General features: G+C 58.4%; 1 protein-coding gene across 2 annotated transcripts; it reads left to right on the top strand.

Moving 5' to 3' along the window:
- Window positions 1-958: 958 nt before the first annotated feature.
- Window positions 959-10,201, top strand: GATD3 (glutamine amidotransferase class 1 domain containing 3). Of its 2 annotated transcripts, none has more exons than XM_081138424.1 (7): window positions 959-1,553; window positions 1,805-1,857; window positions 3,036-3,149; window positions 4,083-4,202; window positions 7,315-7,407; window positions 8,599-8,755; window positions 9,640-10,201. In XM_081138424.1, exons 1-7 carry the CDS (start codon window positions 1,074-1,076, stop codon window positions 9,766-9,768), a joined length of 1,146 nt encoding a protein of 381 aa, XP_080994550.1. In that variant the 5' UTR covers window positions 959-1,073; the 3' UTR covers window positions 9,769-10,201. The 2 variants fall into 2 exon arrangements, with proteins under 2 accessions (XP_080994550.1, XP_080994551.1); XM_081138425.1 differs by having other exon boundaries at window positions 1,335-1,553; window positions 1,805-2,015.
- The last annotated feature ends 684 nt before the right edge of the window (window positions 10,202-10,885 follow it).

Below are 10,885 nucleotides of genomic sequence, written 5' to 3'. Positions count from 1 at the left end.
CCCATTGGCACCTCCATGCCAGAACAGGTGAGCTCTGACCATGGAGAAGGACCAGATGGGCCTCCTGGGAGCTCACTCAGACCTGCTGTGCCAGCTCTGCCCTGCAGTGGCCCTTGTGAGGGGTCACTGAGAGTAGCTTGGACCAGCTTCGCCACAGCCTGGTGCCAACAGTCTCAGGTGTAGTGCTTCCCTGGGCGGGGGGGATGGTGTCCGTGGGCCCCAGCCTGTCACCTATTGGGTGCAATGCACAAGTCCCTGGACAGCCTGGCTCTCCTCAAAGTGGATACCTGCCCACCTCCCTAGGCTGATGTGAGGCCTAACTGGGCAGGTGGGGGGTAGTGCATATGACACCTGGTGCACCAGTATCTGCTGCCAGGGGGGCTGGTGCCTCCTCTTGGGCTCTGTACTGGTCTGTCCACCCACAGTGCAGGTCCTCAGGCCAACAGAGCTCAGTGCGAATCACTGGGTGTTTGTTCCTACACATCTTCCCCACTTGTAAGGACATTCCCTCTTCACCTGAGCCTTTTCAGTAAGCTTCAGGTGTGCGCAGTGAGGTACAGCTGAGCAGACCACCCTGGCGGTAACAAGAATGAAAGATGGAGCTCTGCAGGTGGGATCCAGGAGCAGCATCCCAGCCTGTTGCTCACCCGGGCCTCCAGCTGTGGCCATTCAAATCATTTTTTAAACACCTGTGTTAGTTTGCAACTTGGTAAAGCAAGAGAAAGGATAAAAGCATCTCTCCAGGCGTTTGTATTTGAACCGACCCTTGGGTAACTAGGGTTTTTTTCAAGGTACCTGAAGAAACGAGAATGTGCGCTTTGCAATGATCAGTACAGGGGAGCACGCTGGGCATCCTGGGCAGAACCGACCTCGCGGGCTCCCGATGAGGCCGCGCCACCCCGGGGCTGCCGAGTGGGAGGGGAGCCTCTAGGGGGCGCTGCACCCCACAGGCGACACCATCACTGGCTGTGTCGGGGACACGCACGGGGCACGGCCCACGCGGGCGGACACTGAGGGAGCGCAGGCCTAGGGGGCGATGCGAAGGCTGCATCCGCACCCCGCGCAAGCACGGAATGGACACCTGGGAGCCTCGGGCGTCTGCACGCCGGCTCCGCCGTTCGGGAATCGCTTTTAGGAGGGAGGCGACCCTGAGGCCATTTCAGCGCGGTCCCGGGGACACCCTGCGGGCGTGGCCCAGAACCTGCCAGATGTGGGAGGGTGCGGCCAGACACCGGACAGCGCCGAGCTGCGCCACGGGCGCCGCGGACCGAGGGACGAAACCAGCCCGTCCACACGCGCACGCCGCCTGGCGACTGCGCAGGCGCGCCCGCGGGGTCGCGGGAACGAAGCAACTGCGCAGGCGCGGCCGGGCTGGTTCCGCACCGGGCTCTGACTCCGTGACCCTGCGACCCCGCTGTCCCCGCGCGGCCATGGCGGCTGTCAGAGCCCTGGTGGCTCCCCGGCTGGCGGCGGCGGCTTGTACGTTCGCGGCGCCCTCCCCGCGCGCGGCCTTCCACGGCTCTGCGCCGCGGCCCGGGGCCAGGGTCGCGCTGGTGAGTGCGCGCCCGCGGTGACACGGGGGGCCGCGGGAGGCCGGGCTCCCCCACCGCGCCCGAGGTGGAGCGCCCCCCCCCCCGCCCTCCGCGTGGGCTCCCCCCGCCGCGCCCGAGGTGGAGCGCCCCCCCCCGCCCTCCGCGTGGGCTCCCCCCGCCGCGCCCGAGGTGGAGCGCCCGCCCCTCCCCCCTCCGCCGGAGGCCGGGCCCCCCGCCGCGTGGGCTCCCCGTGACCCGAGCTCCTCCCGCAGGTGCTGTCGGGGTGCGGAGTCTACGACGGGACCGAGCTGCACGAGGCCTCCGCGTAAGCCCCTCGGGCGGCCGCCCTGGGGAAGGGGGTGGCCGTCCCCGCAGCCGCTTGGAGAAGCCTTTCCCCCATTAGGAAGCGAAAGGGACCGACGAGACGCGGGGAGGCAGCGGAGGAAAAGTTAAAATGACACCTGAAACCCAAGGAGACGCCGAGTAAACTTCCTTAGTACCCCTGCCGCGCTGTCACCAGGGCGAGCCCTTGCTCCTCTCCTCTGGCGACCGGAACACACGTGCTACACACATTGGGACCAGTGCCTGGGTTCGGGTTTGGGGTTTCAGAGCTGTTCCTTCCGCATTGGCTGTCAGCTGTGGCCGTGAGCAGCGCCCCGTAGGTTCCAGGTGGAGGCTGGGGGACCCCCCTGCCCTCTCCAGAGGAGCCGTGGGCTGTGGTGGCCGGAGCCCTGCCACCCAGGAGCTGCCCGTGTGTGCTGGTGCCGGCGCCAGAGGAGGAGTGAGCTTTAGTTTGTGTGGAGCTGGTGGAGGGCAGAGGCCCGCAGAGCTTCCTGATGGGGGCCGGGGTGGGGAAACGAGAGTGGAGGAAGCCAGCAGTGGCGGGGAACAGCTTGAGGCATCCTAGCAAGGACAAGACCTATGTGGAGTGCGGAGGAGGTGATGAGAGCTGCAGAGCCCAATGGAGTACCAGGGCAGGCCCGGCTCTTCTGGGTCATGCATCTCTATCTCCTCCAAAAGGGCGACAGTGACAGCACCCAGTCTGGGACTGAAGGGTGAGCTATCACGTGCCTTCTGGGAGACCTGCATGTCTCCATGTCTCCCACCTCCGTGACAGCAAGGTTGGGGGACACCAGGAACTGGACTTACTGTCGTGACCCAAAACCCCCCTCAAACCTTTGAGCTCCCCACATCATTTGGCCTGTGGGAGGAAAACACCCCGCAGCAGCCTGGGAACTCAGATATCCAGACTGTGACACCAGCTGGTCACTCTGCTCCCTGCACCCGGTGTGTCAAGGGAATGTGGAGACTTGCTGGTCAGTGCAGGCTAGTTCAGTGACAGTGAATTCAAATGCAAGCCAACCACAGCTTTTTGCAAAGCAAGTGGGATATTAACTACCCAAGGAATTTATACCTGGCATTTAGCTGAAATCCTGTTTTCAAAAATGTTGACAGGTGAGGCTGGGCCTGTCTCAAAGCCTGGTGTGGTTTCCTCCCTCTCAGGGTGCTGGTGCACCTCAGCCGTGGTGGGGCTGAGGTCCAGATCTTCGCTCCTGACGTCCGGCAGATGCATGTGATTGACCACACCAAGGGGCAGCCTTCTGAGAGCGAAACCAGGTGTGGGTCCTACCCCTCTCTCCTTGACTGCACAGGGGCGGGTTGAAGCTCCCTGAGAACCTGCGCGCGTAGCTGTTTTCATCCCAGTCAGGGCCAGACCTGTTCAAATGAACGTCCTGCCTTCAGTGCACTCGTCCCCAGGCTGGTGTGGACTAAGGCTGGGGGCCCAGAGCGCTACCTTCTGGTGCTTACCTTCCATTCCTTACCGAAATGTTCCTGCTGAGTGAGCTCCATGCTTTGTTCTGACCAAAGGTGTGCACCTCAGTTTGGCTGCCCCCTCACTCACCTGTCTGGGCCCCACGAGTCTTTGAGTAGCTCCCAGCAGCATTTCTGTTCCTGAGGCCCTGGGTGCTCTGAGATCCACCTCTCCCCTCCTGTCCTACTGGGACCTCAGGGCAATGGCCCCAGGAGGCTGTGGTTCCCAGACACCTTTCAGCTGGGTTCAGACAGTGGGAGATGAAAAGGAAGAAACAGCAGTTCCGTCTGCTGGGGGCTGTGGTCCTAATCAGGACCCTGGGGTTTTTTCTCTGCCTGGGACCCTGGCCTAGGGTGGCAGTAGCTCCCACTTGTGGTTGCTGCACTCACCCAGCACAGGCGCTTCCTAACTTTCCCACCCCTGTCATGTCCATTGGTTACCCATGAAAATGCTCTCTGTTTCAGACTCTTGGGGGTCTGTCTTCCTAGTGGCCCCTAACTGATGCAGGAGGCTCCAGATGATTTGGGTGGGTTTTGAAGTGCTGATCTGAGGGTCCGGGAGTCGTTTATGTGCCTGTAGATCCATTGCTTTTTCTACATGTTGACGTGAAACTCGTGTGTGAACGCTACTCCCTGGGCCGTGAGAAAACACGGCCTCTTGTCCTGTGGGCTCCTTCCCGCCCTGTTCTCTCATCTACGCTGAACCTTTCCTTGGCCTCTCTTTGTGCTCTTTCCCAGGAATGTTCTGACTGAGTCAGCAAGAATCGCCCGTGGCAAGATCACTGACCTGGCCCAGCTAAGTGCAGCCAACCATGATGCTGCCATCTTCCCTGGGGGCTTTGGAGCTGCCAAAAACTTGTGAGTGTTTGAGTTTGGGGCCTTGTGCTTTTTACCTGGAGCAGTAAATGGGGACTAGGTGGTGACATGAGCCACTGCTGAGGTCTCGGGGTCCAAACGATGCAACTGGCTGCTGTGACAGGGAACTACTATAGGATGGGGCTTAGGTTGCATTTTGGCAAGACTCGAATTTTACTCTACCTGCTCCTTTCTGAGCCCTCATGGCACCTGGCTGCTGTTGTGGTTGTGACTTCCTCTGTCATAACCACGGTGCAGGTGGGTCTCCTTGCAGCAAAACCAGTGTCTGCATGTGTGTTCCTGTAGGCAGCCAAGCCCCTGTGGGCTGTGGAGCCCGGAAACTGCTTTTCCAGTCACCTGACTGTCCTGATTGGAGCCCTTTGGGTCTTTGCCAGGGCATCTGGATGGGAGCCTGCGAGGCCGTCACTATGACGTCCTTTGGGTTTCAGGTCCTCTTTCTGTTCTCTCATTCCTTGTCTTTCTGTGCATTTCGTGGAAATTGCATCAGCCTTATTGTCCTAAGTACCTCCTGTGGGGTCACAGGGCTGCTGCGACGGGGGGTGGGGGGAGGTTCACGTCACAGCTGTCACAGCTGTGTAAGCACACGGTGTAGTGTGTGTGACACCCTGACTACATGTGTTTGATGGAAACACAACAGATCAACACATCTGGCCCAGATGTGCTGGCATTTTCCTGTGTCACTCATAAGAACGTTCCTGCCCCAGACCCAGGGTCTGTGGTAACACACTGCCTGACTGTTACCGCAGGCAGCCAGCCCCAGGGCTTGCCTTCCCGCTGACTAGGCCATTCTGGGGCCCCACAGCCTCCTTGCTCCCCATGCCCTGCTGACAGCACTTGTCTGCCGCCCGCACAGCGCTCCAGGAATCACCACTTCCTCTTGTTTCTCCTCTGTTCCCTTCGCTCTTGGACTGAGTGGGTGCTGCTCTCCCACCACCCTTCCAGGCCCCACACCCTTCAGGTCCTCGCCGCGTGGTCCACACCCCCTTTCACAGGTGTCCAGTACCTTCCTCACCTAGGTGCTCCCTTTCGTGTGAGTTCTCTGAGTGCTGTCGGGCTTGGCCTGACCTCTGGGCGCAGGCATCCCAGCTGCTCCTCATGGAGTCCCCGCCTCCCTCCTGCACCTCCTTTCCATTCTCCCCACAAATTGCATTCACGCCTTAGCTGGCACCTTGTCTGGACCACACACCTCCCCCTACTGACCCACATTTCCAGCTGCCTGCCCCAGAGGCCTGTGGAACATCTTGATCTTTAGAGTGAGTCCATCACCTGTGCTCAGAATCAGCCCCTTGATGTTGGGGGTGGAGGAGATGGGGCAGAGGGGGTTCAGGCTTCAGTCTTGTTGCTCATCAACTGCTCTTCACCCTGTCGGGACCATTGACTACTTGGTCATTGCTGTTCCCCCTGCAGCGACACAGTGACCTCCTCGCTGCCTCTGTCCATCTGGGCATCTTGCACCGAGAAATGATGGGCAGAGGTGGTTACTTTCCCTAAAGTCTGACTCTGCCTGACTCTGCTCACGGCCCTTCTGTGTCCTGACGCCTTGAGGCTCCCACCACCCACTTTCTCCAGGTCTGCCTGTGTTTGCCCAGCCCCTTGAGAGCTGCTTTCCCTGGCGGGAGCCCTGCCCCACCCCACACCCACTCCCTGTCCCCAAAACCAGCCTTTCAAGTGATTTCCTATGTCCCCATTGTCATGAGCCTCCTGGAAGGAGGTGGCAGGGACCTGTCTGCGTCAGCGGGGCTTTTCACTTCCAACAGGCCTGGGGTTCCTTTCTCAGAAGGATGAGACTGGCTTCACAAGCCCCTGGCCTCGGCTGTCAGCACCACCCCTGGGGGTGTGTACCTGGCATGGATGATGCCATACCTGATTGACTCAGGAGCTCAGACAGGAGGTGCACTGGGTCTTGGTGCATCTCTCTTGGTGTTGAAGGGCGTGGGGGCCCTGGGCCCACGTGCACATCTGTAAGCTCACCCCATCCTGCGGGGAGCTGCAGCTTCTGGTCACTGGCCTCCCATCTTTTCCTACCTTCCCAGAAGGAAGGCCAGCTCCCGCATCAGGGTCTCCTACACGGTGGCTGCTGTGGACTTTAGGGTACAGCATGTGGCCACAGGCGAGTTCAGGGGTGACAGAAGTCTCAGTTCCTCCTGCTTGGGACCCTCCAGCCCCCTTCTCCCTCCCTGGCACTGTTTCTGGCTTTTGTGCTTATTTCCCATGATATTCACATGTGGTTGTGTTAAAAATCTAACCAGACAGTAGCCTCTTAAGCTCCCTATTCTGCACTTTGTGCCTTTCACTCGACAGTGTAGCTTGTCAGTTCTTTAATTGTCTAACAGCTTCACACACGGTTCCACCGGAGGGACACCCAGCTTGGATGAATGCTTGTGATATCCAGTCCTCTTTCCTCTTAACAGCTTTTTGGAGATACAGTTGACATACACATATTTAAAGTATAAATAGGTGCATTTTGGCGTATTGGCATAGTGACCACCGGTCAGCCCTTGGTGCTGACGCCATGCATGTGTCCAGGAAGGAGGAGTAGAACCCACGACAGAGCACAGGGACACCCAGAATGTGGCTCTTGGCAAAGAAGGTGGAGTTTGAAATTTGGTGAGTCTCACCAGTTGCCTTCATAGAGGTGGCACAGGCAGGTGTGTGCCCACCAGCTGGGAGGGGAAACTGTTCCAGACCCTGAACGGCTCTTGCTCTGGTGAAAAAGACAGTGTTTAATTTGCGTTTCTTTTCATTTTCAGTCAAGTGGACCACCTGTCACTGGTTTTAGGCTAATTGCATGTCCTTCTGTCCCTTGGCTGAGGACCACAAGGTGCGGCTCGCAGTCTGAGCCCGTGGCTTCATTTGCTCTGGTGTCTGCTTTCCCTCCTCACCTCTGCTACACGACCTCCCTCCGTGCACTTTCCGTGCTCCTTTCTCATTTAAAAGAACAGAAAAATATATAATTATATGAGAAGCCACATACGTATACGTGCGCACACTCGCTGTTATTTCCATGGCTGAGGAGCTAACGGAGCCACATCTCAGACCTCGGGTGGCCAATAGTCTGGAGCTCTGAGATGTAAGGAGCTTGTTCTCACTGTAGGAGCACGTTTGCCACGGACGGGAAGGACTGCAAAGTCAACAAAGATGTGGAGCGTGTGCTGAAGGACTTCCACAAGGCTGGGAAGCCCATTGGGTACGTTGTGGCTGTAGGAGCAGGCCTGGCAGGGGTGGGAGGGCAGGGGCTGGAACCTGTGGGCCGTGGCTCGTAACTCACAGCTGGGAGCTGCCACTCTGAACTGTGTGGTCTTGAAAACTCAGCCCCTTTCCTCCTCTTAACGGAGGGGGTTTCACAGGTGACTTCCAGCTCTTAAAATTCTCTAGTTTGTGGTTGTGTTAATTTCTCCTTATGGCTTAACAGGAAGGAGGGGATGATTGTCAGCTTCTAGAATGTTCCCCAGTTCCTTCCCTGACCTCCAGATTTCCCAGCACCCCTTCCCCAGCCTCCCGTCCTTGCTCAGCTAGTTATTCTTTGTTTTCCACTCTCATTGCTGCCGTGAGCACTGTTCCTGCCACCATGTCATTCTCGGCTGCTCTCCCTTCCTCTTGGAGCCTGGATTCTGAGGCTGGCCACACGCCAGGGTCCCTTTGCTTCTCTGCACCCTCAAACTCTTTGGCACAGCCATCACTAATGTCACAGTCCATGGTCCTTGGTCCTGACAGACAGGCGAGGCCAGCGATACCTGCATCCGGTAGGGGCTTAGAGATGTGTGATAGGGACCCTGTTGGAAGACCGGATTCTGTCAGACTTCACGTCCATGAGTGTCCCCGTGGCTGCCTCCTGCTCCCACTTTAACATAGCGAGTGGCTCGTCCACATCAGTGAGCCAGAGGGCGAGCATTGCTCATCTTTGGAGCCGGTCACTGTGGAGAAGGCCTGGCAGGAGCACAGCAGGGCACACACAGTAAGGACAAAGTTGCAGGATGCAAACTGGAGGCCACTCCTGGCCCCTGTGTGTGCTGCTGGCCACTGTGTCTCTGGCGAACTGAAAAAGAGCAGCTTATGTTAGACGCCTTCATCCAGGTGGGAGACAGAGGCTGCAGATGATAGTCCCCACTGACAGCATGTCTCGGATCCAGTCGCTCACCGGAGCCTGCCTAGTCGCCATCCTAGAGCCCTTCAGCACCACCAGTGCCAGCCTGGGGTCGAGCCTGGGAGTGGGCTGCATGTAGCACCTCCTGCCCACATTCTCCCAGACGGGGCTGTGTGGAAAGCTCCATCCATGGTGCCCGTCTCCCCTCAGAGCTGCCGTGGCTGTGCCCCCTGCACCCCTGCCTGGTGACTACCTGCACGGTCCTGAGCTGACCCTGTTCCCTTTGCCTCTCAGCTTGTGCTGCATTGCTCCTGTCCTTGCGGCCAAAGTGCTCCGTGGCGTTGAGGTCACTGTGGGCCATGAGCAGGAGGAAGGTGGCAAGTGGCCATATGCCGGGACCGCGGAAGCCATCAAAGCCATGGGCGCCAAGCACTGTGTGAAGGAAGTGACCATATCCTTTCTGGCAGTGGGGGTGGCATGTGGTATGGGGTCCCCCCCTTTGGCCAGGCAGGTGACGTCTCCAGGCTGGAGCTGCGCCGAGCACTGTGGCATAGAGCCTCAGGCACAGTGTTCTACGTCCTGGGTCTGCACCTGGACCCGGAGGGTCCCCCCATGGGCTGTAATCAGAAACAGGACATCAGTGTCCTAGAGATGACCACATAACCTTCTGACGTTTGTGCTGAAGGTGGCGCTGTCATCCTGCAGTTTCAGATGTCCATGTTCCCCTCTGGTGCAGAGCAGCCAGCAGACCATGGCAGTCAATGGGTCAGGGCTAGCCCGGGTCAGTATAGGTCCAGGGCAGGTGGGGGCAAGGCCAGTTCTTTCACCTCCAGGGTCTGCGTGACCTGGGGCAGGAGTCGTGTGGTGAGGTGCATCCCAGGTGGAATTGGCCCCTGCTCTCCTGTCCCTGGCATGCAGATGAGCTCTCTTCGTTTTCTTGATCTGAAAAGCGGAGATGCTGCTGCCTCCAGGGTTGTGGGACCTGGGCCAGCAGTGTGCAGACCCGGACAGGGCTGCGGGGGCCGTGGGTCCCGTGCGGGTCCTGCAGGGCACACTGCTGCACAGCTTCCTGAAGCTGACACTGTTTGCTGAGCTTCCTCTGGGAACGTGCTGGCCGCATCCTCATTTAGTCCCGGCGCACAGATAGTGTGGAAGGTGGGGCCCTCTCAGCAGATTCCACCCAAAAGAATGTCCCCCCACCCCAGTCACATTGGGACGGGGCATGTGGTGCAGAACCCTTGTTCTGGGGCAGCTGGGAACAGTGGCCACAGCATGCCGTACGCCTCTACCTGCCCCATGTCCTTGCTGGGTGGCTTTTCCCTAACTCCTGTGCACGAAGCGCACGTGGACCCAAAGAACAAGGTGGTCACCACCCCAGCCTTCATGTGTGAGACTGCGCTCCACCTCATCCACGACGGGATCGGCGCCATGGTGACGAAGGTGCTCGAACTCGCCAGGAAGTGACCCTCCTGGGCTCTGGAGGAGCTGGTGCCTGTTTTCCCGCCCAGCTTGGAATATGGCAGGAGCTTGTTCTGCTGATAGGACACACTTAGGGTCAGGCAATGGGTGTGAGAGTGTCGTGCTCAGCTCAGCTCACCTTCCTTCCAGGGGAGGAGGGGAGCAGAGCCCACGCACTGGGGGAGGTGGCTGGTAGTCCCCCTGCCCATAGGATGAAGTAGCGACCGGATCCTCATGCACCCAGAGAGTTAGAATCAGTGTCTGGTTTCTCAGGAAGCCGATCAGGTAAAGATGTGGCTTGCTTCAGAACACTTAGTGTTTGGAAGAGAAAAGTAACTTCAAGTTTATAAATCTAATCAGAAAACTTGAAGCATGGTTATTGACAATTAAAGATTCTCTCATCTGGACTAAATGTGTACTAATTAAAATGTCACGAGGATTTCTGTAGTGGGCAGCTACATGTCGGGCCTTCTGAGACGGGCAAGTGAGGAATGTGAGGTTTCTTCAGTTAGTCTCAGTTCCTTAAGTTCCTTGGGGAAGGAAAGTTGCAGATACTCAGCCTGGGTGGGCCTGCTGGGTATTCCCTGGTCTCAAGCAGCAGCCGACAGAAGATGTATTCAGAAGGAGCAGTAAGTTATGTTGTGTTCCCTTATGAGTGTGGTTTCTGTGAGGGGAGAGGGCTTTCAGGTTTGCTGCCCAAGTGTGGAGACCTTTCCCCTTCCAGTTTGTCTGCTGTGCCCCTTGGGGGCACCCTGGGCACGCGGATGCCAGAGTGTCTGTGCTTTGTTTGGTTTTGAGAAAGTGCTCGGGTGGAAGCAGCTGGATTGCTTCATTGGTCCAGTTCACAGTGCACTGTGTGGTGCCAGCCTGGGAACAGGTGCAAGATGGGTCCTGCCACTCCCCTCCTTCCCATCCCCTGCTAGGCAGGGTGAGGTGATGGACACCCCTCCGCTGGTTTTCTGGGGCATAATGCCTGACACTGGGCTCGCTGAGGCCCTCTGGTTCACCTGCATCTGTCTCAGCCCCCGACGTTCCTGTCCTTCCTCCACAGGACCCCCATTGTTTGGCAGCCAACTTTTCTCCCACTGAAGCTGGGCCCATGGACAAGAGCCTACTTAGGGCA

This window comes from Miniopterus schreibersii, assembly GCF_964146895.1.
Source record: "Miniopterus schreibersii genome assembly, chromosome: 5".
Lineage (NCBI taxonomy): Eukaryota > Metazoa > Chordata > Mammalia > Chiroptera > Miniopteridae > Miniopterus > Miniopterus schreibersii.
This window is presented reverse-complemented; position numbering and strand designations above follow the sequence as displayed.

What these genes read in the sequence shown, in the direction of transcription:
- GATD3 (XM_081138424.1), top strand. Translation starts at nt 1,074, where the DNA reads ATGGACACCTGGGAGCCTCGGGCGTCTGCACGCCGGCTCCGCCGTTCG. An exon ending in CCGGGGCCAGGGTCGCGCTG is followed by an intron (nt 1,554 to 1,804) that starts GTGAGTGCGCGC and finishes CTCCTCCCGCAG; the next exon opens with GTGCTGTCGGGGTGCGGAGT. An exon ending in GAGCTGCACGAGGCCTCCGC is followed by an intron (nt 1,858 to 3,035) that starts GTAAGCCCCTCG and finishes CCTCCCTCTCAG; the next exon opens with GGTGCTGGTGCACCTCAGCC.